The sequence below is a fragment of the Prionailurus viverrinus genome, chromosome B1 (genome assembly GCF_022837055.1).
Source record: "Prionailurus viverrinus isolate Anna chromosome B1, UM_Priviv_1.0, whole genome shotgun sequence".
In the NCBI taxonomy this organism is placed as follows: Eukaryota; Metazoa; Chordata; class Mammalia; order Carnivora; family Felidae; genus Prionailurus; species Prionailurus viverrinus.
This window is the reverse complement of record NC_062564.1, coordinates 21,312,403-21,339,579: the sequence shown is the minus strand read 5'-3', so window position 1 is coordinate 21,339,579 and position 27,177 is coordinate 21,312,403. Positions and strand designations below refer to the sequence as shown.

The following is a 27,177-nucleotide window of genomic DNA, read 5'->3' as shown; positions in this document are numbered from 1 at the left end:
AAAAAACAAAAACAAAAAAAAAAAAAACCCAATATCCTTAGCCTGGTCCTTTCTTCTGGATTCCAGACTCATTTCCAGCTATGTATTTGGCATCTAATAGAAATTTTAAATTCGAAGTACCTGGAATCAAACTTCTGATTTCCCACCCACTCTCTGAATCTTCCTGTTCTTAAAGTTTTCCCAGCTCAGTAATGGCAATTCCATTTAAACCCCTGGGAGGCATCCGCGGCAACTCCTCTGCTCTCAGACCCCTCGTCCTGTCCTGTTGAGCAGAGTCTGTAAGCATACCCTCAAAGCACGCACCGCAGGAGCTCATTCCCCGCCCCCCCTCCCCAACCGCTACTTTCACCCCTGGTCCCCACCACCAACATCCCATGCCTGTATGTTGCAGTAACCCTTCAACCAGTTTCCTTTTTCTGTATATTTTCATCAAGTATCCCCAGTGATCCTTTCAAAATGGAAAGCAGATCATATCATTCTTCTGCTTAGCACATCCCTTTGATACTCACAGTAAAAACACTCACAGTAAAAACACAATTCTCTACTGTAGTTTAAAAGGCTGCGCAAGGTCTGGCCCCACACCACCTCTCTCACCTTCTTCAGTGCTGCCTTAGTCACATTAGTTTCCTTGCATATTGTTCCATCAATATGCTAAGCATGTTTTTTCCCTCAGGGGTCTCAAAACCTGATTATTTTCTCTTGACCTGGAACATTCTTCCCACAGATAACTGTGTGACCAAGTCCCTTACTTACTTCGTCTCTGCTCCAGTGATACCTTATCTTTGAGGCTTTCCATGATCACTCTGTATAAAATGGGCAAACTATTCCTGGAATGCCCTATAACCCTTAACCTTGCTATATTTGTCTCCGTAGCATATCATTCTGTAACTCGTTCCATATTCATTTTATATCATTCCTAGAACGTAAGCCCTGCAATGGCATGAACTTTATCTGTTTTGTTCACTGACCCATCACCAATACCTAGAGCAGTGTCTGACCCATTAAAGGTATTCAATAAATATTTGCTAAATGATTTGATATAGACAAGTAGTTGTGTGTAGAGATGCAGGTTGTGTTTATAGCCTTGGTGGAAGTTGAAGTACCTTCTAATTTCTCCCTAAAATTATATGTGAGATTGGGGCACCTGGGTGGCTTAGTCAGTTAAGCGTCCGACTTCAGCTCAGGTCATGATCTCACAGTTCGTGGGTTCGAGCTCCGTGTCAGGCTCTCTGCTGACAGCTCAGAGCCTGGAGCCTGTTTCAGATTCTGTGTCTCCCTCTCTCTCTGCCCCTCCCCTGCTCATGCTCTGTCTGTCTCAAAAAGGAATAAACATTAAAAAAAATTATATGCGAGATCATCAGCTAAGAATGAGAGGGAGGTAGGTTAATTGAGGTGTGGGAAAGCAGAGGTTTGAAATAGTGGTTGGAGAGAGTGAGGAAAATAAAATGATGAAACACGGAAGAAATGTCACAGTATTAAAAAAATAAATAAAATAAAATAAAATAAAATAAAATAAAATAAAATAAAATAAAATAAGGGGTGGCTGAGTGGCTCAGTCAGTTAAGCATCTGACTTCAGCTCAGGTCATGATCTCACGGTTTGTGAGTTCAAGCCCCACGTCGGGCTCTGCGCTGACAGCTCAGAGCCTGGAGCCTGCTTCGGATTCTGTGTGTGTCTCTCTCTCTATCCCTCCCTGACTAGTGCTCTGTCTTTCTCTGTCTATCAAAAATAAATAAAGGTAAAAAAATTTATAAAAAAAAGAAAAGAAATGTCACAGTATTGAAGGAGCAGTCGAGATTGAGGACAGTGAATTTACAGCTGTCCCACAATTTGTTGGATGATTTTTCCACAAAAAAAAAATACACTTTATTCGAGTCCTACAACTGTGTGACATAGATACTATTTATTACCATTTTACAAATGGAGCAGTAGGTTCTGAACATTAGCTAATTACTCCAGGGCATCAAGAACTAGCATGTGACAGAGCTAACATTCAAAGCAAATTTCCCCTTTTTCTTTCTTTCTTTTTTTTTTTTTAATATTTTTAACGTCTGTTTATTTTTGAGAGAGAGTGACAGAGACAGAATGTGAACAAGGGAGGGGCAGAGAGAGAGGGAGACCCAGAATCCGAAGCAGGCTCCAGGCTCTGAGCTGCCATCAGAGAGCCTGACGCAGGGTGGGGCTTGAACTCAGGAACCGTGAGATCAGGACCTGAGCTGAAGTCAGAGGCTCAACTGCTCAATCCACTGAGCCACCCAGGCGCCCCTAAAGCCAAGTTCTTCTGACCATCAAGCCCACACTCTTGGCAGTATACCACGCTCTAGCACGGAGAGTGGACACCACAGTGGGTGGGTATAGCCAGGGTATCGCTTGGCACATGGAGAAAAAATAGCAGCACTTCCATTTACATATTATTCTTTTAATGTTTCCTTTTTTTTAAGTTACAATAGAAGGCATAGAAATATATATAAAGTATAAAATATATGTAAATGCATATAAAGTTTCACATATAAGGTTTCATATATAATATATTTATTAGCTAATACAAATCAAAATGCATGTCAGTCACAAATTATTGTTTTACTGATGGGTCCATGATCAGAAGGGGTTGGAGACCACTGTTTTATGAAAGAAAGAGCCCTCGCTTGCTGGCAAAGAATCTTGAGTTATTCCATTAATAAAGTGGAAGATCTCGCCGTAATCTTTTAATTGATCAGCAGCCAGAGACCCTCCCACTTGTAAAATGAGGGGTCCTCGGCTTAAATTGACAATAGGGTGCTCTCAGCTGCTAAAAATCTTTGAAAAAATGGGACTAAAATAGCAGGGGAAGAGGTAATAAGAAAATCATGTTAATATTTTCTTGTTACTTTTGAGAGAATCAGGAGAAATCTGGAACTAAAATTTACCTTTTTATATAACAGGATTGTTAAATTGCTAATCATTTTTCAATTTATAAGATTTTCTCCCATAAAAGTAAGAAAACCATACATTGTGAAAATGGAGACTGGACAAAAAGAGAAGGGAAAAAAATCATGCTAATCTACCCAATTTACAGGCTGAATTTCCTTCGAGTTATTTTTCCTACTTCTATTCAGCGTGCACAGATTCCAGTTTTTCCCCCCACATAATTGTCCATCATTGGTTTATTGTGATTTTTAATCATGGCGTAATATTCTCACTGAAATGTGTAAAAGTTTACTCTGTCACATCCCAGCTTGGAATTTTAGGCTGATCCCAACTTTTCATATTATAAAATAATTTTGTTAACATGGTTACCCATATTGTGTATACACGTTTTACCTATATTTTGCATTATTTCCTTAATATAAATTCTCAAAAGTCACATGCCTAGACCAAGGGAATTTAAGTCACTTGCCACATTGTTTGAAAAAAGAATGGTAGCCACGTAAAGTGCCACCAGTTCAATCAGACCTTTGGCATTGCCTGTTGTCATTGAGAAAGCTATTCGTCGTCAATTAAATTCTATGTTTCAATTTGTACATTTTAGATACTGGTGAGATTACACATTCATTTTTGTCCTAAGTGAAAAATAGCTAGCAAGAAAGGAAATGCATTCCATGAGTTTTCTATTGGTTATTAGATTTCACGTTTTTTCTTAATTTGTATATCCTTTAAAAATCATACTCTTCTTTAACCTGGACTGTGGTATTCTGGATGGGATCCTGAAACAGAAAAAGATATTCAGTAAAACCTAAGGAAATCTGAATAAACTATAGGCTTAAGTTAATAATGTATCAGTATCGATTCATTGATGTACTAATATATGATGTTAATGATGTGGACAATTGGGTGAGAAGCTACATGGGAACTGTATCATATTTTCTCAAATTTTCTATAAATCTAAAATGTTTTAAAATGGATAAAACTATTTAAACCAAACAAAACAGCGTGCATTAACTGGTCAGAGGGCTGCCATACCCTTCAGGCTGGTGGCAGGTCAGCGATGTTATCTGTTCCACCCCAGGAGATCTTCATTCCATCAGCTCTCAACAAACGTCATCTTTCTTCAAATCTGCGACACACCTGTGCACGTACAAGTGTTCTGGGGGAGGGGCACCTGGCTGGCTCAGTGGGAACAGCATGTGACTCTTGATCTCTGGGTTGTGAGTTTGAGCCCCACGTTGGGTTTAGAGATTACTTAAAAATAAAATCTAAAAAATAAAAAGTGTTCTAGGGGAAAGGACTGTGTATTTGGTGCATTCCAAAGTAGAATTAGATATTTTGAATCCATATGACACGAGTAAGAATTCTGCCAACCTGCATTTGGTTTTCTGGACCTGATGCAATGTGTTGTTTACTTATTAATAAAAGCATTAAACATACTAAAGAGTCTTTCAGTTCTGTCACTGACTGGAATTTTCCTCTAAGGTAAAAAGGATCCAGAGAACTCCATAAGAAAATGTGGTAAAATGTTGATGGGTTAATCCTTTTGACTATTATTAAGTCTTTACTAAACTGATTTTCAGTGCTAGGTTTTAAATTAATTTTAGAAACACAGAAGGGAGATATATCTGCCTAAATGGTGGGATTCTGAGAATGGAATGTTGGGGACTGAGATATAAAATAAGTTTTTTCTGGAGCACCTGGGTGGCTCGGTCAGTTAAGCATCCGACTTCGGCTCAGGTCATGATCTTGCCATTCCTGAGTTCAAGCCCCGTGTTGGGCTCTGTGCTGACAGCTCAGAACCTGGAGCCTGTTTCAGATTCGGTGTCTCCCTCTCTCTCCCTGCCCCTCCCCCACTCACGCTCTGTCCCTTTCTCTCTCAAAAATAAATAAAAACAATTCTTAAAAATTAAAAAAAAATAAAACAAGTTTTTCCTTGATAGTCAGTGATCTGACCCAGGCCTACTGATACGTGTTCCTTTGTCCATTTCACAATCCTAAGAGAATGCTGAATCTGTGCTAGGACTTGATCCCTGCCCGTGTGGGATTACATGTTTGTGGGAGAGTTAGACAAAGGACCAATGAACAAACAAAATAATTTTATTTATTTATTTTTTTTTTAATTTTTTTTTTTTCAACGTTTATTTATTTTTGGGACAGAGAGAGACAGAGCATGAACGGGGGAGGGGCAGAGAGAGAGGGAGACACAGAATCGGAAACAGGCTCCAGGCTCCGAGCCATCAGCCCAGAGCCTGACGCGGGGCTTGAACTCACGGACCGCGAGATCGTGACCTGGCTGAAGTCGGACGCTTAACCGACTGCGCCACCCAGGCGCCCCTGAACAAAATAATTTTAAATTGTGGTGCATAATACAAAGAAGGAATGTATGGACCTAGGGAAGAGTATGACAGGGGGAAGGGACAGAATTTTCAGGGTACCTACCCTAGTAAAGGAATCTTGGAAGTTCTTTGAGAAGATGGCATTTAAGCTAAAATCTGCAAAGTGAGAAGGAGCCATCTATACAGTGCGAGGATTAGCATTCTAGAGAGAGGAATCTGCATGTGCAAAGTTAATAGACACTTTTCCAATGACCCTTTCTTTTTCTTGACTGTTACAGCATTATGACCTCATTGGATGTTATACCCTTTATACCAATTAAATGTTTCCAAACAAGATACGTAGTTCTATTGAGACCATTTTCCTTTAGGTCCTTATTTTTCTTTTCTTTGAAAACAATGAACAGGACATTTTAAATGTTAAGAGAATATCAACGGGTGCATGATGCACACTGTTGAACCATTAAATAAAAATATTGGAATTATTAAATAAGTCAGAAAATCTGGCAAATCCCCTGATAAACCAATACAACCGCATATGATGGATCAGTAAACAATTTGAATTTTTCTTTGTCAGCTCTTAGATTTAAATACGACCTGAAGAGTTACAATATTCTCATTGTATCAGCCTTCTATCAAAGTTCTTTTTTAGAGTAACTTTGAAATGATGGAATGAATTCTAGGAATCTATTATCCAATTGGGAGATAGTCGTCTACCTCCTGGAAATGTGGTTCCCGGACTTTTTTTGATTCCAAGATATTTAATCTGCTGTTTCTCCTGCCCCAGCCTCTGGGATCAGTCTGCAGCATCCTTCTTTGCCAGGCTGGAAATGACACTGCTCACGGCCACTCACCACCCTCATTTATATATTCAACCAATCAGAATACTTGTGTGAATATGTTTCAGGTTTTTAAACTAAGATTTAAGGTAGCAAGCAAGTGGAGAGCAACTGATAGAAAGAACACACTATGCCTTCACAAATGTGACCTTCATTTATTTGTTATTTGTATTCATTTGAGAAAGGACTGGTTGAAATGTAATTTGAAAAACTATGAAATGAATTGAGAGGTAAGTAAATGCTGTGAATTTATATCAGGAGGAATATTTAACATAGAGAATACTTTTTTAAATTACCTTAGAGACTCTTAAAGACCTAACTATAACCTATCTACTAATTTAATGCCAGTAAATTTAATATGCTAATTTAGAATAATTTGTATTATGTACATTTCTACTTTTAGAAAACTTCTGTTTAGTTTCTTTACCTTAATGGGGCTGAAATTTTACAGTTATATTTAACTATGTGTCATGCATATGGGAATCTTATGGTACCTTAAAACTTATTTACATTTTTTCTTTTAATGTGTATTCATTTTTTGAGAGAGAGGAAGACAGAGAATGAGCAGGAGAGGGGCAGAGAATCTAAAGCAGGCTCCAGGCTCTGAGCCATCAGCACAGAGCCTGATGCGGGGCTCAAACTCACAAACCATGAGATCATGACCTGAGCTGAAGTCTGACTGAACCGACTGAGCCATCCAGGTGCCCCAAAACTTATTTACATTTGGAAGCTGGAGATTTATTTTTCTGTTTAATATAACCTCGTTAGAATTTTCAACCTCTAAACAAATACTTTTATTTCTCCAAAGACGAAGAATTAGGCTCAAATATCATCACCTCATTTTCAACAAATTGTTTTTCTTTCCTTCATTGACCTACTTAGATTACTTTTAAAACTTAAAAAAAAAAATTAAAAAACATGGCCTACATACAGAAAAAGCATTTGTAATGCATAGTTTAAAGAATAATAAGGGGCGCCTGGGTGGCTCATTTGGTTGAGCATCTGACTCTTGATTTCGGCTCAGGTCATGATCCCAGGCTAATGGGACTGAACCCCACATCAGGTTGTGCACTGAGCGTGGAGCCTGCTGAAGATTCTCTCCCTCCCTCTTCCCCTTCCCTGCTCACACTTGCATATTCTCTCTAATAATAATAACAATAATAATAATAATAATAATAACAAAATAAAGAATAGAAAAATGAAAAGACCTAAAAGTCACCCAAGTATCAAAAAAACATATATTTTCAGCATGTCTTGTGTACTCTTCCGCATTGTATTTCCCTGCATTCCTCAATAAGTAGCTACTATCTTGAAGTGTTGTGTTAATTATTCTCTTGTTTTTCTTTATAATTCATATATATGTGTATGTATATGTGGATAGTGTATAGCTTTCTGGTTTTAAAAACTTTGTATGAATGGAATCATACTACGTGCTATAAAATGATTTGTTGTCCAACAGTATGTTGAGATTCTTTGTTGAGCTGAACACAGAGAGCTGAACACAGCTCAAGTTCATTAATTATGCAGTGCATCATAGGATTCAGTTATGTGGATATATCATACTCCAACTTATTTATCCATTATCCTTTTGATGGACATTAGGGTTGGGTTTAATTTTTTACATTTCAAATGATGATGCTATGAATATCCTTGTACATGTCTCCTAGAACACATTTAAACCTTTATAGACTTCTACAACCGGTTTTGTGTGTGTGTGTGTGTGATTGGGGTTTTCTTTGTGTGTGTATAGCCCAAACAAATTTGATTTTTCTCAAATAAGGATTTTTTTAATTGGGTGGGCCAAATTGGCAGTGTAAGAAGTAAAATTAATGATTAGTTCTTTTGAGTGCTGGGAAATTCATGTCATGATTATCCTCAAGTTAAAATTCACTTAGATAAGAAACAATGCTTGATAGTTTTGTTTCTATTTTTATTCCTAATATCCGCTTGAAAAACTTACCCAATGAGCCAAATTTGTTTATTTTGTCACTTCATTTATTAGTATAACTAATGGTGGAGCGGAACTCTATAAGACAATTTTACATACTTTATTCCTCTTGAGTTTCATGAACATCTGAGGAAGTAGGTATTATTATTCCCTTTTTCTAGATGCATCAACTAATGATCCACTAGATTAACAGACATGCCCAGATTCAAACTCTGTTATCACTCTCAGTATATATAATAGATCTGATTAATATTTTATAAATAACTTTTCGGACCAATATGGAATTTCTTGAGAACATGGACTGAAATGTAAATTGTTTCCACAGTTCCATCTCTCTTATGCGGAGAAAGAATTGTTGGAGAGAGAGCCAAGAGGAGAAGCCCATCAGGAAGTTCTTCGGCGAGCAGCCAAAGATCTCCCCATCTATACCAGGACCATGTCTGGAGGTACATGATAATGAGTGCTTTGGCACGATTCTTGTGGTGACCCTCAGCATATTTATATACTTGAAACTGTCGAACACTCATTGAAATAGATTGTGTTATGTCTTGGGTGGTTATTCAGTCTTTCCTATACGATTCTATAAAACAGACACGTGAGTAACGGTGTGTGGCACAAAGATCTCAAACACATCAGCACAGACCTCACTTCCCTCGTGACTTCTCTAGTCACTTAGTTAGGACTCAGTGGAGATGTTAGAAACTGCTGAAGTACTAATTTGTAGTTGGATTTATTTTTTAAATTTTTTAAAAAAATGTTAATGCTTATTTTTGAGAGAGAGAAAGAGACAGGGTGAGTGGGAGGGGGGCAGAGAGAGAGGGAGACACAGAATCTGAAGCAGGCTCCAGGCTCCGAGCTGTCAGCATAGAGCCCAAGGTCATGACCTGAGGTGAAGTCGGACGCTTAATGGACTAAAGATTTTTTTAAATGTTTTTTTATTTAGATGCACATGAGTGGGAAAGGTGCAGAGAGAGAGGGAGAGAGAGAATCCCAAGCAGGCTCTGTGTTGTCAGCTCAGAGCCTGACCCAGAGCTTGAACTCACAAACCACGAGATCATGACCTGAGCTGCTGTAAAGTGTTGGATACTTAACTGACTGAGCCACCCAGGGACCCCTAATTTTTTTAAAGTTTTAATTATAGACTTTTCCTATTATTTAATTTAAGGGAGCAATATCTATAATGAACATAACATTGACAATTTTACATAAATATAAAGAAGTAATTGTATAAAGTAAATAAAACTTAAGGGATTGATACAATTTCTTTATATTTAAAATGTATGGTAATTTTCTTTCCTTTTTTTAAATTTTCTTTTTTATTTTTTTAAATGCACATCCAAATTAGTTAGCATATAGTGCAACAATGATCCAGGAGTAGATTCCTTGGTGCTCCTTACCCATTTAGTCCATCCTCCCTCCCACAACCCCTCTAGTAACCCTCAGTTTGTTTTCCATATTTTAGGAGTCTCTTCTGTTTTGTCCCCCTCCCTGTTTTTATATTATTTTTGTTTCCCTTCCCTTGTATTCATCTGTTTTGTCTCTTAAAGTCCTCAGATGAGTGAAGTCATGTGATTTTTGTCTTTCTCTAATTTCACTTAGCATAATACCCTCCAGTTCCATCCACGTAGTTGCAAATTTCATTCGTAGTTGCAAGATTTCATTCTTTTTGATTGCCGAGTAATAACTCCATTTATATATACCACATCTTCTTTATCCATTCATCCATCGATGGACATTTGGGCTCTTTCCATACTTTGGCGATTGTTGATAGTGCTGCTATAACAAATGCATTTCAGTTAATAAATCTCATTTACCTGGGTCAGGTCTTTTAGGTAGTTTAGTAGCAATCTGATTAAAGAATTGTCTTAAAAATGGACATACATGACTATTGATACTTGCCCACCAAGACTCACCTAGAAATTTTGTGACTTTAGGCCTGTGCCACCCACTTTGGTAGCCACTAGCCCCATATGGCTGTTGAGCACTTAAAATGTGGCAACTCCTGGGGCATCTGGGTAGCTCAATCGGTTAAGCTTCTGACTCTTAATTTCAGGTCAGGTCATGATCTCAGGGTCATGAGATGGAGCCCCGAGTCAGGCTCTGCACTGAGAGCACGGAGCAGCTTGGGATTCTCTCTCTCCCTCTCTCTCTCTCTCTCTCTGTTCCTCCCCCACTTATGCTCTCTCTCTTTCTCAAAATAAATAAATAAACTTTACAAAAAATGTGACCCCTCCAAATTGAGTTGTGCTTTAGGTATAAAATACACAACTGGTTTCAGAGGCTTAGTATGAAAACGAGAATGTAAACCATCTCATCAATATTTTTATATTATTTATGTTTGTTTCTAACTCACCTGAGAATCATAACTAAGTCTAAGTCAAAGTCTTGCAATTTTTTTCTGTTTGTTTTCCCTGGGCAAGTGGTAATTCTTTGGTTTAATATTAATGCCACTGGTTCTCTTCCACTGAGATGTGCTTATGTATGTTTATGTATATTGACATGACATAAGCCTAAGCAAATACTCAATTTAAGCCCTCTAAAAATAGATTACTGCACCAGTTTCCAAAACTGGTTAATGACAGTGACAGTTTAGGGTGCAAAAATCTAGTCTCCACATTCCTAGGTCAGTGCTTTCTACGGTACCCCTTGAAACACTGGGTCAAGAGAAAGGGAGGAAGCGTAGGTCCTACTTTAACAAAGTATTAATTTCCATTAGTAATAACTACACTTTGGATTTATAAGTCATCTCCTTGTGTTGTTTATATAATGTTAAGGCTCTTATCCCTCTGAAGTATTAGATACCTTTATCCTGAGATGAACTTACAGTTCTTAATATTTGTGACAGTGCAGAATACAATCTAGATCTCCTAATGTAATCTTTGTTTATATTTTCAGTGCAAAAATTTGGGATGCCTGATAAAATCAATATTAACTGACTAGAGTCACTGACTAAGTTAAATTATGCTAAGTATAATAAATAGATTATGTCAGCGTGATTGATCCCCTTCTGGAATGTATAGAATGTAAAGGAAAACACAATGTGGAATGGATGTTCAAAGGAGCCACCATACTACCACCAGGGCAGGATGTGAGGGGGGGGGGGGGGGGGGTCCTTCCTTCCTCACCCTCAGCAAAGACCCTTGGGTTCTTTGGATAGCTTCCGTCTTCCCCCTGAGAAATTGACTAAAGCACCTGAAAGATGCAGTGTTCATGCACTTTGTATTTCAGAGAGAATTGAAGAAAGTGATAGTAATATAATTAAGGATTTTAGTATCCCTTCTAAATCCATAGTACTTCCTCCAAACCCCAGGGAGAAAAAGGCCAGCTGCCTAGATTAAGCTGCCCTACACAGAGAAAAATTCACCTACATACAGACTGGAATGTGGGGCGTAGTAAAGCAGGGTATTAACAGGACTGTTCATGTCACCTGTTTGTTCTGTGCTTTCTTCTGATCCCACCATCTTCTGTTTTCTTACAGGGATCACCAAACTTTATTGTAGATATTTTTCTATGCTTATTAAGTGAGGACTCTGCTTTTTCAGCTCTCTCTTGCCCTTGATCTTTTCCTACAAAAATTTTTTTTTTGTAGATTTTGACGTAAGAAGGTAACAGCTAGAGGTGATGGAGCTTATCTTTTTGCACATAGATGTTGATAACATTGTTTTTCAACATTACCCAAAAAGGTTTTAAATTACATAAGTAAAGTAATATAAGAATAAACTCTGAAAAAATTCAAACAAGACAGTTAAAATTCTTCCTGTTAACAGTTTTTAAATGATAATCAGATAGTTCATTTTAAATTATAGCAGGATAATTTTAGTTGAATGTAATGTAGCACATGGAATTTTTTTTTTTTTAAGTTTTTGTTTTAAGAATCACCTGGTGCTCATCATGGCAAGTGCCTTCCTTAATCCCCATTGCCGGTTAACACCCCCCCCCCCCCCCCCCGGTAAACATTAGTTTGTTCCCTATAGTAGAGTCTGTTTCTTGGTTTGTCTTTGTCTCTTTTTTCCCCTTTGTTCATTTGTTTTGTTTCTTGAATTCCGCATATGAGTGAAATTGTATGGTATTTGTCTTTCTCTGACTGATTTATTTCACTTAGCATTATACTCTCTAGCTCCATCCATGTCATTGCAAATGGCAATATTTCATTCTTTTTTATGGCTGAATAATATCCCATTGCATATATGTACCACATCTTCTTTATCCATTCATCAGTGATGGACACTTGGGCTGCTTCCAGATCTTGGCTATTGTAAATAACGCTGCTGTAAACATAGGGGTGCATGTATCCCTTTGATTTAGTGTTTTTGTATTCTTTGGGTAAATAGTAGTGCGATTGCTGGATGGTAGGGGTAGTTCTATTTTTGACTTTTTGAGGAACCTCCATACTGTTTTCCACAGTAGCTGCACCAGTTTGCATTCCCACCAACAGTGCAAGAAGGTTCCTTTTTCTCCACATCCTCAGCAACTCCTGTTGTTTCTTGTGTTGTTGATTTTAGTCATTCTGACAGGTGTGAGGTGATATCTCATTGTAATTTGATTTGCATTTCCCTGATGGTAAGTGATGATGAGCATCTTTTTATGTGTCTGTTGACCGTCAGGATGTCTTCTTTGGAAAAATGTCTGTTCATGTCTTTTGCCCATTTTTAATTTGGATTATTTGTTTTTTGGGTGTTGATTTGTATAATTTGAATACTAACCCTTTACCGGATATGTCATTTGCAAATATCTTCTCCCATTCCATAGATTGCTTCTTAGTTTTGCTGATTGTTTCCTTTGCTGTGCAGAAACTTTTTATTTTGATGTCATCCCAATAGTTTATTTTTGCCTTTGTTTCCCTTGCCTCAGAGGACCTATCTAGAAAAAAAATGCTATGGCTGATGTCAGAGAAATCACTGCCTATGCTCTCTTCTAGGATTTTTATGGTTTCAGTTCTCACATTTAGATCTTTGATACATTTTGAATTTATTTTTGTGTATGGTATAAGAAAGTGGTCCATTTGCATTCTTTTGCATGTAGCTGTCCACTTTTCCCAACACCATTTGTTAAAGAGACTGTCTTTTTCCCCTTGCATATTTTTTGCGTCCTTTGTCATAAATTAATTGATCAAATAATTGTGGGTTTTCCATTCTATTCTATTGATCTGTGTGTGTATTTTTGGGCTGATACCATACTGTTTTGATCACCACATCTTTGTAATGTAATGTGAAGTCCGAAATTGTGGTGCCTCCAGCTTTGTTTTGGCTATTTGGTGTCTTTTGTGGTTCCATACACATTTTAGGATTGTTTGTTCTAGTTCTGTGAAAAATGCTCTTCGTATTTTGATAGGGATTGCATTGGGTGTGTAGATTGCATAGGGTAGTATAGGTGTTTTAATAGTATTTGTTCTAATCCATGAGCCTGGAATGTCTTTCCATTTCTTTGTGTCATCTTCAGTTTCTTTAATCAGTGTTTCATAGTTTTCAGAATATGGGTCTTTCACCTCTTTAGTTAGGTTTGTTCCTAGGTATCTTATTATTTTTGGTGCAATTTTAAATGGGATTGTGGGTTTTTTTTTTTAATTTAAAGACTAAATTTATGTTTATGAAAGACTATAAACAAATATCTTATTTCTATATTGTTTTGATTTCCTATGAATTATTTACCCACTTTGATTTGAGAGTTTTGTTTTGTTTTTTCCCCCAGCATACTTTAAAATAGAGATAATCACCATCTGGAGAGAACCTAGCATTGTCCCCCAAACTTACCACTTAAAATTCAACTATAAGTGTAGAAAATATAAACTTGGCATTAAAAAAATGTAAAATATGTGATTAAATTTGTATATTAATTATATGTTGAAATAATATTTTTGATATATTAGGTAAAATAATGTATTTTAATAGAATTAATTTCCCTGTTTCTTTTTATGTCTTTGTAAAATTTTGGAGAGATTAGAGAGATAGTGAGAGCCAGGCAGAGGGGCATAGGGAGAGAAAGAGAGAATCTCAAGCAGGCTCCATACTCAGCATGGAGCCCGATGCGGGGCTTGATCCCACGACACTGGGATCATGACCTGAGCTGAAATCAAGTTGGACGCTCACCCAGCTGAGCCACCCAGGCCCAAGACATATTTTTATGTCATTTAACATAGCTCCCAGAGAATCTAAAAATATACACGTGGCTCACATTATATTTCTGCTGGATAATACTGCCTTCCACTGTAATGTTTTGCATGAGCCAGTGATACTGTGTAGCTTTCGCTAGTATGTTGCTATAAGACTTCTTCATTTAGGAAATGAGGCTGCCATGCCATTAATCTCTGTGGTGTCTGAAAAAAAGAGAGTTGTAAGGGGATGACTGAGAACTTATTTCAGTATTGAAAACAATTCCAAATAGGCCTTGTTGAAAAAAACTCATCTGGGGCGCCTGGGTGGCTTAGTCAGTTAAGCATTCAACTTCAGCTCAGGTCATGATCTCACAGATTGTGGGTTTGAGTCCCACGTCGGGCTCTGTGGTGACAGCTCGGAGCCTGGAGCCTGCTTCAGATTCTGTGTCTCTCTCTCTCTTTTCCCCTCCCCGCTTGAGCTCGCTCTCGCTCTCTCTCTCTCTCTCTCTCTCTCTCTCTCAAAAAAAATAAACATTAAAAAATAATAATAAAGAAGAAAAAAACCTCATCTTAATCTTAGTTTATAGCAACTGTTTCCTGTTTCAGAGATCACATTAACTAATATAACAGTGGTAATTATTTGTTGCAAGGACTTTTTCCAAATTTTAAATGCATTAATTTGGTTTTACTGATCCTGTGACCCACTTAATAATTGTCTTCCTGTAATTTTGGTAGACTGCTTGCATCTTGTAAGATGTCTGTGTACTGAAATAGCATATCCAGATCAGACATCCATCATTGTCTTTGATATGTGTATATTAGAGAAGAAAGGATCAGGACTTCTATTACAAGAATTAAAATTCTGAATTGGAAGTACTTCTTCTAGTACTCACTTCTAATCTTGTATCTCACAACAGTGAACAATTTGAACAACTAATAGAGTTTATTCGCATATTTCTAAAATGTGTTTCTCATAAAACTAAAATGTGGTTGTATCCTCTCGTACTTATCCTGGTGGGGTACAGGAAATAAGTTGATTTACCTGTGGTATGCACTCTGTTTACTTTGATAGAAATGGACGTATTTTTGCACCCTTTGTGAGCTTTCCTATCATTACTAGCAATTGTGAGAGTCTTAGAAAAATTCCCCCCAAAGATTCTGTATTCTTGAGAAATCTCTTTTGAAAACTGAGGCCAGGGGCAGCTGACTGGCTTAGTCGGTGGACAGTGCAATTCTTGATCTCGGGGTCGTGAGTTCATGCCCCACATTGGGTGTAGAAATTACTTTTATTTTTTTTTCAACGTTTATTTATTTTTGGGACAGAGAGAGACAGAGCATGAACGGGGGAGGGGCAGAGAGAAAGGGAGACACAGAATCGGAAACAGGCTCCAGGCTCTGAGCCATCAGCCCAGAGCCTGATGCGGGGCTCGAACTCACGGACCGCGAGATCGTGACCTGGCTGAAGTCGGACGCTTAACCGACTGCGCCACCCAGGCGCCCCATACTTTTAAAAGAAAAGTAGGAAGAGAGGCAGGGAGGAAGGAAGGGAGGGAGCAAGGAATAAGGAAAGAATGAAAGAAAGAAAGAAAACTGAGGCTATAAGCAAGTCATCCTATTTTTGTATTTACACAAGAGAACATCTCATTTTTACCAAATTCAAATTCACTATGCTTTTTAGAAGTTAAATTTGGATAGATGATAAGAGCTGTTTAATTGTATATTCAATTCAGTGTTAAATCTAAGACTAAGTGGAACTTTTTGTCCCTAGCAATCCGATATTGTGATAGATGCCAACTCATAAAACCAGACCGCTGCCATCACTGTTCTGTCTGTGACAAGTAAGAAAACCTTTTACTTCTGAAATGTCTACATGTGGTGTTCCTCTTAATTAATAATGTTTCTTTCCTCACTGTTTTCCAGATCATTTCTTTAATTGTGCTTCTGAGAGCTTTATTTAGGAAATAGGACCAGTATAATCACTTGCATTAATGTGAGTGTGGCCCTAGCCACACTCACTTAATTGTCCCTCCCCCCCCCCCGCCCCCCGGATTCACATGGATGGGAGTCAAGTACACGAGTTTTGACAGCTCAGACTTGGCTAGTTTCTGTTTAACAAATGCTTCTGTGACTCTTTTTCATCTTTATAGAGATAGCTCATTTGACTTCATGACAATTAGATATTGTCAGATTCTTACTACACCACAGGGACAGTGCTCCTTACCTTAAAGATTGATATTAAAGGAAAAGGTTCATCCAGACTTTCTGTAAACCTGTTGACATTTTGCACTTTCTTTAACCTAAGATACTTGCGTGTTAACATATTGCATTGTTTGCAAAAAATGAGGTATTTTATTTGTATTTTAAAGCGTGTATATTTTTAAAGTTCTATAATTATATCATAATTAAAATTGGCTGTCATGTTTATTTGAGCTGAAGACTTTCTCTATTATTCAACTTTTAGATAAGTAAGCAATTTTGCGATATTTTACTTGCCACAACTCTTTTTTCTATGACTTTTATATTTGCTTTTTATACTTTAATGGGGCTAAAATTTTATGGTGTTAAGTTTTGTGTGTGTGTTTTTTTAGATGTATTTTGAAGATGGATCATCATTGCCCTTGGTGAGTATAGATCTGTATTCAAGCAGGTTTCTGTCCCTTACAACTTAATAAGTTGAATCATTTATCTGTTTAAGTCTTCTTATAAATCTTGCCTTAGCTGACCCAGGAGGTACTTTCAGATTTAGTTTCTAGTATTTGTTAAATTAGCTCAAGGGAGCTTTTTTTATTCGGAAGAATTTCCATGAAATAACTTCAAAACTAGTAGGTAAACAGTATAAAAGTTAGTCATATTTGCTTAGAACAAATGGTTTTCTTTGTATGCACATGCCTAAATACAGAGATCCTGAAACACTTCCCAGAAATTACACCAAAATGTATTCATAAATTATACACAATACTTCAGTGGAAGTTTTGAATAATGAATTAATTCATCTAAAACTTTAACAATTTATTTTAAATAGAACTTGACGTTGAGGAGTAGAATAGCAAATACACAAATATACACATATGGGTTTCCAGGGACACCTGTGTGGCTCAGTCGGTTAAATGTCTGACTTCGGCTCAGGTCTTGAGCCCACGGTCCATGCGTTTGAGCCCGACATCTGGTTCTGCTGTCAGGGCACAGCCCACTTCAGATCCTGTGTCCCCCAGTTGCTTTCTCTCGTTCTCTCTCTCTCTCTCCCCCTCTCAAAAATAAACGTTAAATTTTTTTTTTTAAATAAACAAGTGTTTCTACTTAGAATGCATTAATATTTTAGAAAATAATTTTAGGTCAGGCAGCTGAACAAAGGGTTATTTGAAAGGTCTAATTAAGTAATGAGGGTTGATTTTTTTCTACCCCTCTCTGTAATTTTTCTTCTCAAGGTACACATACCTGTGACAGCTACACTGAGGTTACCAGTGGCTTGGATTTGGACACGAGGCATGATTACTGTACAAGCCTTGTCTTCTTTCAGGGGTAACCCCCAGAGAAAGGTAGACATGCTCACCAATGTTTGTCAGGTGTTGGTAGAAACATACAAGGAATGATTCTCTCAGCTGCGGGAAATCACAGGGAAATATCAGGTTCACGGTACTTTCTCTCTCTAGATACCTCTTCCTTTTCTCCACCTAGGGTTTCTTCTTTCAGTTGTTAAGGCAAGTTAATGCCTGTGAGTATAATGTTCTTCTCAAGGAAAGATCTCAATAAATAGCCTCCCCTGATATTAATGTTCATTTGTAGCCATTCTTTTGCTTTCCTCATTCTTCATTCATTGTATTCTCTTTCTCAGCAACCCCCCCCGCCCCCCCGCATATCCTCAATTGTAAGTTTCTTAATCTTCCTTACATTCCTCTGTTGATCCCTCTAGTAGCTCATGTCCTCAGTTCCTCACCACATCCCCACAACCTGTCTGTGGGTTCACTGCACCTGAATAGTTCCCCTGCCCGTGGCAGCTCCCTGCCTCAGGCACCACTATTTCTTTGCTTCTCCGCCTGAGGGCTCTTTTCCACCTGAGGGGGTTGATTCGGCTGCTAAGCTGGACAGTCCCCAAGCGCCAGGCCTTTCATGCACCCAGAGGCCACCCTCAACCAGCAAGGGCCTGGCCATCAACACATGCTGTCTTGGCTTTTCTCCCTTCCTTGATTCAAATACACTGTATCCAGGTTCTTGTCCAGGGGCTGCTCTCGGGGGAGCCCGTACTGAGACACCCCTCTTTTCTGAATAGCTATGTATTCTAGGGAAAACTTAGCAGGGTGGGCAAGAACTCAGGGACCTAGAGTTGACTTTGATTTTTCTGACCTAAAGTAATAGGAGATCGTGATGATAAGGGATGGAAAGGTGGAAACAATCCATATTAATCCCAAGCTTTGCACACCTATAAATCTTACCGCGCTCTTGCTATCCTCACTACAGCACAAAAATAGGAAATAATAATTTGCAACGATAGCAACTTTTTCTAAACCTGCAATTAATTTGGCTTTGTAAGAGGCTTCTAGCACAATCTGACAATCTTCCACATTTTGACAGATCTTGTTAAATAAATGAAGGGGAACAGATCTAAAGCTCTGGAGGTTTTAAACTATCTTTTTTAAAAAGTTTATTTATTTTGAGAGAGAGAGAGAGAACGAGCAGTGGAGGGGCAGAGAGAGAGAGAGAGAGAGAGAGAGAGAGAGAATCACAAGCAGGCTCTGAGCCGTCAGTGCAAAGGACTCTGGAGGGTTTAAAAGCGGGCTCGGATTGCGTAGCTGTGCCTCCGCGTTATCATGCTCACTCTTCATGGCCACGTGGAAGCTGTTGAATGAACCGGCCGCAGTACCTGCCAACTTCTGTGTCATTGCTTCTCCGGGCTGTTGTGTCTCCTGTCATAGCCACCGTTGTCACAGCCACTGCCTCAGCTCTGGGCCCACCCTTGCAGCAAGCAGTAGCCAGGTTGGTTTGTGAAGGAATGAGTGCCAGCGGCCTAAGATTTGTCTGGTGCCAGCTGCATGGAGCAGTCATTTCATTTACGTATTTTAAATTTCAAATTAAATTTTTAAATTAAAAAATTTAGGGGTGCCTGGGTGGCTCAGTCGGTCGAGCGTCCTACTTGGCTCAGGTCAGGATCTCCCAGTTTGTGAGTTTGAGTCCCGCGTCAGGCTCTGTGCTGACAGCTCAGAGCCTGGAGCCTGCTTCCGATTCTGTGTCTCCCTCTCTCTCGGTCAAGTGTTCTTCTCAGTGCCCTCTCCCCCTTTCTGCTCCTGCTTACAACAACATGTTGCTAAACGTCACGTGCACATTTCTGACGTAAATGTGGATGTGGGTGCGTTACGTGTTTTTGTACACACGCAAAAATATTTTACACATTGTTTTCACACAAGTGGTTCCATTAAGGACTGGGTTTGTGCCTTTTTTTTTTCTCTCTCCACTTAATATATCCTGGAAAATTTTCCCTATCCATATATAAATAACCTTTTTTTATAATCATTTTGGGAATACAACAGTCATTCATTAAAAGATCTTCAGGATGTTCCAAACTTATTAGGCAGGTCTTGTATATAATTTTGAAGTTCAGTAACTGTCAACTTTGAGCATCTGAAAAATCAAAAAACTATGCTTGTTTGTCGTCAATGATTTCAGCTTCTCTGCTGTGGCCAGTTGAGATTACCCATAAGGGTGCTGGAGTTCAACATCACACTTGTGTTTTAACTAAAACAGTGATGGATCTTGTAGTCAGAAGTGTTTTTTCTTTAAAAAAATTTTTTTAATGTTTATTTATTTTTGAGAGAGAGAGAGACAGAGCATGAGTGTGGGAGGGGACACAGAGAGAGGGAGACGCAGAATCAGAAGCAGGCTCCAGGCTCTGAGCTGTTAGCACAGAGCCTGACACGGGGCTTGAACCCACAAACTGCGAAATCATGACCTGGGCCAAAGTCGGATGCCCAACCAAATGAGTCACCCAGGCAACCCAGAACTGTTTTTTCTTTTAATATAAAATTTTCATTAATGTTAATTTTCTTAATGATCTGTTTTGACATGCTTGCCAAAGACTAGGTAACACTAATTAAATTCGATAATTTTAGCTTCATTTTGTTGAGCACCTATAATGTGCTAGAGACTGTACACACACACACACACACACACACACACACACACACACACACAATCTATAATTCTTGTTAACAATCACAGAAATTATAGAAATTATTTGTCCCTGGGAACCTGGGTGGCTTAGTTGGCTAAGTGTCCAACTCTTAATTTCAGTTCAGGTCTTAATCTCAGGGTCATGGGATCAAGCCCCATGTCAGGCTTTGCGCTGAGTGTGGAGCCTGCTTAAGATTCTCCCTCCCACCCTGCGCCCCCTGCTCCCACTCGTCTCCCCCACTTGCTTGCTCTCCCTCTTTCTTTAAAAAAATTTTTGTAAAGAAATTATTTATCCCATTTTAAAGAGGAGGGGTAAGTGGGGCTCAGAAAAGTTAAAGAGTGGGCTTAAAGTCCCATGGCAAGATTGTTGGACTCCAAAGGCCACATTCTTTCCTTTTTCTTTTTTCTATATTATGCTCTTTTTCCAATTTAGAATCAGAAAGCCTTTTTTCTGAATCAGAGCCAACAGCTGTTTGCACTGAATTTTAAACAACACACAAGGGATATTTACCACAATCATGTTTTATTTCTCTATATAAAATCATTTGGACACAGAATACATTCTCTTCCTTTTAATTTTTTTTATTAAATATAATTTATTGTCAAATTGGCTTCCATACAAACCCAGTGCTCATCCCAACAGGTGCCCTCCTCAATGCCCATCACCCACCCTCCCCTCCCTCCCTCCCACCTCCCATCAACCCTCAGTTTGTTCTCAGTATCCAAGAGTCTCTTATGGTTTGGCTCCCTCCCTCTCTGTAACTTTTTTCCCCCTTCCCCTCCCCCATGGTCTTCCGTTAAGTTTCTCAGGATCCACGTATGAGTGAAAACATATGGTATCTGTCTTCCTCTGCCTGACTTATTTCACTTAGCATAATACCCTCCATTTCCCTCCACATTGCTACAAAAGGCCATATTTCATTCTTTCTCATTGCCAAGTAGTATTCCATTGTGTATATAAACCACAATTTCTTTATCCATTCACCAGTTGTTGGACACTTAGGCTCTTTCCATAATTTGGCTATTGTTGAAAGAGCTGTTACAAACATTGGGGCACAAATGACCCTGTGCATCAGCACTCCTGTATCCCTTGGGTAAATTCCTAGCAGTGCTACTGATGGCTCATAGGGTAGATCTCTGTTTAATTTTTTGAGGAACCTCCACACCGTTTTCCAGAGCAGCTGCACCAGTTTGCATTCCCACCAACAGTGCAAGAGGCTTCCCATTTTTCCACATCCTCTCCAGCATCTATAGTCTCCTGATTTGTTCATTTTGGCCACTCTGACCGGTGTGAGGTGGTATCTCAGTGTGGTTTTGATTTGTATTTCCCTGATGAGAAGTGATGTTGAGCATCTTTTCATGTGTCTGTTGGCCATCTGGATGTCTTCTTTAGGGAAGTGTCTATTCATGTCTTCTGCCCATTTCCTCACTGGATTATTTGTTTTTCGGGTGTAGAGTTTGGTGAGTTCTTTATAGATTTTGGATACTAGCCCTTTACACACTATGTCATTTGCAAACATCTTTTCCCATTCAGTCGGTTGCCTTTTAGTTTTGTTGATTGTTTCCTTTCCTGTGTAGAAGCTTTTTATCTTGATGAGGTCCCACTAGTTCATTTTTGCTTTTAATTCCCTTGCCTTTGGAGATGTGTCGAGTAAGAAATTGCTATGGCTGAGGTCAGAGAGGTTTTTGCCTGCTTTTTCCTCTAGGGTTTTGATAGTTTCCTTCTCACATTCAGGTCCTTCATCCATTTTGAGTTTATTTTTGTGTGTGGTGTAAGAAAGTGGTTTAGTTTCATTCTTCTGCATGTTGCTGTCCAGTTACATTCTCTTCCTTTTCAAATTGAGTCTACAAAGGAGTAGAGAGTTAAAACATTTCATCAAAGCTGTCTGTTATGAAGAGACATTTTATTACTATATTTCTTCAAGTGTAAAGTACATATCAAACTCTAAAATACTTGGTCTTTATTTACTGACTTTCTCTTCTGTTTCCTAAGTGACAGTTAAGGTTACATTACATCATGCTCCTAAGTAGAAGTCAAAGTAAGTTAAATTCAATGTTACAAAATCTTCTACTTTTCATAAAAATGCTATGCACCATTTAATACCAAACCTGCTTCTTACATTCCCATAGGAAGAGAAACAATCTTTCCTATCCCTTCTTATCCTCCCCTGGCCCACAAAAGAGTCATTGTCTTTGCCCCCATTGTCCAGAGTATTAAGGCACCCCAGCTTCCATGTAACCATTCTCTCCTCTAGAAACCAACCCAAGGAAGCTAAGGGATTATCCTGCATCCTTTGGAGACAGAATGCAATTACAGTAGGCTTGTTTGGAACTCTCTGCAATATTATTTCTTGCCATTGTTTCATTCAGATGTCACAAAAGGCAATCTCAGCAATTGGTTTACACTCACACTAGAATCATAACTGTTTTCATACAATGTGCACCCACAAGTTTTGCCTTCTTTATTACTTATTTGCAATATACAATACCTTTATGATCCAGAATTACTAAATCTAATGCCGTTCCCTTTACCTTATGGTTTTTGAGGTAGATGATATAAGCATTTTTCTTCCCCCCCCCCCAAATTTTCCATTTATTCATAAGCCAGATAAAGGCTTACCTGTTTACTTTTTTTTTAAGTTTTTTTAATTGTAAGAACACTTACACAACACTTACCCTTTTAACAAATTCTTTTTTTTTTTTAATTTTTTTTTTAACGTTTATTTATTTTTGAGACAGAGAGAGACAGAGCATGAACAGGGGAGGGGCAGAGAGAGAGGGAGACACAGAATCTGAAACAGGCTCCAGGCTCTGAGCTGTCAGCACAGAGCCCGACACGGGGCTCGAACTCACGAACTGTGAGATCATGACCTGAGCTGAAGTCGGACGCTTAACCGACTGAGCCACCCAGGCGCCCCTCTTTTAACAAATTCTTAAGTTCACACTACAGTGTTGTTAGCTATAGGTACAGTGTTCACCACAGACCTCTGGGGCTTATTTATCTTGTATAATTGGGTAAACATTTTTCATATGTACACTTCTACTTTAAAAATCTAAAAAGAAAAATGCCTTAGTTTGTTAGCAAAGTCAACAGAGAATGAGGTTACTTTGCTAACATTAGAGTAAGCAAAAGACATTTGAGGCCAGGAAACAATATGTGTATGTTGTTTGCACTGGGTTTATTGTACCAGTTAACAAAGTTAACTCACCCATTGAAGATGCCAGCCATTTCCACTTAGGGGTTGTGTCACGTTTACAACGAGATCATCCTGTAGTTCCCTGTCTTTATCAAAAAGAAAATAAAACAAATTTTTTAAGTTTATTTATTTATTTTGAGAGAAACAGAGACAGTGCCAGTAGGGGAGGGGCAGAGAGAGAGGGAGGGAGAGAGAGAGAGCATCCTAAACTGGCCCTGCCCTATCAGCACAGAGCCTGACGCAGGGCTTCAAGTCAAGAAACTGTGAGATCAGGGCCTGAGCCGAAACCAAGAATCAGACGCTTAACTGACTGAGCCACCCAGGCACCTGAAAATTAAAAAAATAATAATAAAAAAATAAGAAAAATTGATAGAAGAGTGTGGCTATGAAGTATGAGTTGTATTTGTGTTTATGTTTATTGATATATAATAGTTTGAATTCTTACCCCTCCTCCCAAATATACTTTAGTGTGAGAACTGAGAATTTTCAATCTCCATGATTGGAATCAAAGGCTATAAAGCCCACCTCCGGAATGTTTATCTTGCAGATAAGGAAAATGAAAGTCTCGCAGACTATTCCACTTGGTCAGGGCCACGTAATTGTCAAGTGGCGGTTTTACGTTATGATCCCCACAGTTTGGTTCTCAATCCTATTTCTTTTCTTAAACCTCCCCTTGATAATCTGTTTACTTCATTGGTGTGCTGATGGCATGCAAGCAGTTTGTGAAGATATTTCATCTAATTCGGGAAAACCTGAAAGATTTGAAGTTACTTAATCATAGTTAGAAATTAAATCCAAAGGTAAGAAAGAAAAAGAACATAGCATGTTCCTCTTATCTGCCTGACTTCATTCGGTTTCTCTCCAGCTCTGTGTTTTTAGGCATGTGCTTATTTGCATAAATGGACACGATACACAGCTATCGGTCCATGATTGATTAAAGCAAAAAATCTAAACAAATTCTTTGGTGAAATGGATTTTTTAATGGTTGTATGTGGAAAGAAATCTTACGAGTCATGCTTAAAGAAATGCCAATGAATTTTAAATGACAGGAAACCAAATACTGTGTTCAGGATGAGCATATGTATACCTAGGTTGAACGTGCACAACTCATTGAAACTGTTGTTTTTGTTTTCTTAACAGGGTGAACAATTGTGTTGGATTTTCAAATTATAAATTTTTCCTCCTTTTCTTGGCTTATTCTCTGCTGTACTGCCTTTTTATTGCTGCTACAGATTTACAGTATTTTATCAAATTTTGGACAGTAAGTCAATACCTTGGTGTCTTTTTGTGGTATATAAAAGTACATAATAGATTTTCAGTAATCAAGTTATTTCAGACACAGATTTCATAAAACAGAGTTCATTTCTGTATAGTCAATCCTCAGTGCTCACAGATTCTGTATTTGTGAATTCTCCTGCTTGCTAAAATTTATCTGTAATCCCAAAGTCAGTACTCGCAGAGCTTTTGTGGTCATTTGCAGACATGCTGAGAGTGGGAAAAATTTGACTCGTCCCGTGTGCACATTCCCAGTTGAGATCAAACAAGGCAACATGCTGCCTTCTTGTTTGGCCTTCTTGTTCCCCCTTACTGTAAACAAGTATGCTTTTCATTCTGATTAGTGTCACATTTTTTGCACTTTGTACTTTTTGTCGGTGATTTTGCTATTTCAAATGTAGTGCCAAAGTGCTTGCTGTCTGGTGTTTCTAAGCAAAAGAAGACTAGAATGTGCCTTATGGAGAAAATACATGTGTTAGAGAAGTTTCCTTCAGGCATGACTTACGCTGTTGTTGGCTATGAATCAACAATATGTACTAAATAAGATGTCAGCAAGGTGTCTTTAAGCAGAAACACACATCAAACGAGGTTGTGTAGTGATCACTTGCTGAGAATATGGTGACCAGAGGCTCTCAGGAACCTAACCCTTTATTTTGCCTTTGGCATTGGATCCATAGCCACAAATTTAGTGTTCATGGCACCATTATAGAACATAACCACAGTGAATAATGAGAATTGATGCTATTAGAAGATTTTTTTTTTGGTATTTAAAAAAATTGAAATGTTTTCTTTACATATGTAAAGATTATTTTTTAAAAGTATTATGTCTAGAATATCCTGAAATTTTATTAGATATTGCTTGATTAGCCTTTAAGTAGCTCATTTGTTTTTAAAGATTTATTGAATGCCTCTATGTGCCAGCTGTATCCCTAAGCACTAGGAATGCACAGGCATATATATGGACATGCTCCTAGCATGCAAGAATACTCCAATGTCCAGCTTGAAGAATAGCCTCGAATGAATGTCTGAGAGATAATACCTCACTGCTTCTCATTCCTATGGATGGTTTTAGTTGCAAACCATATTCTCTCTCTCTCTCTATATATATATATACACACACACACACACACATATATATATACATACATACATATATACACATATATGTATATATACATATGTATACATATATACACACACACATATATATATACATACATATATATACATATATACATCCGTATACTGGTCATTCCATATATATATGTGTGTATGTGGATATATATATATACATATATATATATGTATACACACATACATATATATATATGTATACACACATACATATATATATGTATACACACATACATATATATATATATATGTATACACACATACATATATATTTATATGGAATGACCAGTTTTTACTCTGAGGACTGTGCTGTCAAAGCTGTCAGTGAGATCCAGTGACCTGTGCTAATATATGATATTGAGACAGTATGACCTTCCATCAGAAGGGGACATCTCCTAGCAGATCTGGTGTTTCACTGAGTTTCCATAGCCCAAGCCTGGCCTTCTAGAGTGGACGATACATATAATGAGATACAAACTGGTTTTGCTTTGAGATGGCCTGTTCAATCACATGCATATTGTAAGGCTTGTTTTAGGTCAGTGTTATGCCCTGGTGTTGATCTTTTCTGTGATGCTGTTCCTCAAAATAGCTCGAAGCCTTACTGTGGACGTGTCAATGTATGTGTTCTTGTAGTGGATGCTGTTGTTTGTAGTAATGTAAAACATCGATAAGAATAGTAATTGTGCCAGTTAACCTTCATTTTCAGGCTTTATAATAAAACTATTTAAACATTTGTAAAGCTGTAGTATATTAACAAAACATTTTTGAGAAGTAAATTAAAAACTATATTTTATAGTTCCTTTTATCGTGCTTCCTATTGTTATAGTTTACACATATGGTATCACAACTTTTCTATGACACAGTTTTGAAAAACAAATATCCCAAGTTTAATATCTTTTAATATCTATATAAATTGATAGCAAACATTTTTTAATCTTATGACATATTTTTCCTCAACATTTTAACAGAAAGCCATGTATCTTTCTCCATATCTAAATTTTAAAAAAACAGAGCAGAAAAAAAATCTTACTTACAAATGTAGGGGAATACATATCCCTTTGACAAAACATTTTATTTTCTTCCTTTCTTTATAGAATGGCCTACCCGATACTCAAGCCAAGTTCCATATTATGTTTTTATTCTTTGCCGCAGCTATGTTTTCTGTCAGCTTGTCTTCTCTGTTTGGCTATCATTGTTGGCTAGTCAGCAAAAATAAATCTACATTAGGTGAGTATTCAATTGTAGTTAACAGAACTTTAAACCCATCAAAAGTTGCCATATGATTAAATGC

At 38.0% G+C, this 27,177-nt stretch overlaps 1 protein-coding gene across 1 annotated transcript in view; it reads left to right on the top strand.

Moving 5' to 3' along the window:
- Positions 1–27,177, top strand: part of ZDHHC2 (zinc finger DHHC-type palmitoyltransferase 2) — a 70,339-nt gene that overhangs the window by 27,618 nt on the left and 15,544 nt on the right. The window contains exons 4-8 of the mRNA XM_047854832.1: positions 8,353–8,473; positions 15,887–15,956; positions 16,707–16,739; positions 24,618–24,738; positions 26,981–27,113. Coding sequence (XP_047710788.1) covers positions 8,353–8,473; positions 15,887–15,956; positions 16,707–16,739; positions 24,618–24,738; positions 26,981–27,113 — 478 coding nt within the window. The remainder of the gene's footprint in view (positions 1–8,352; positions 8,474–15,886; positions 15,957–16,706; positions 16,740–24,617; positions 24,739–26,980; positions 27,114–27,177) is intronic.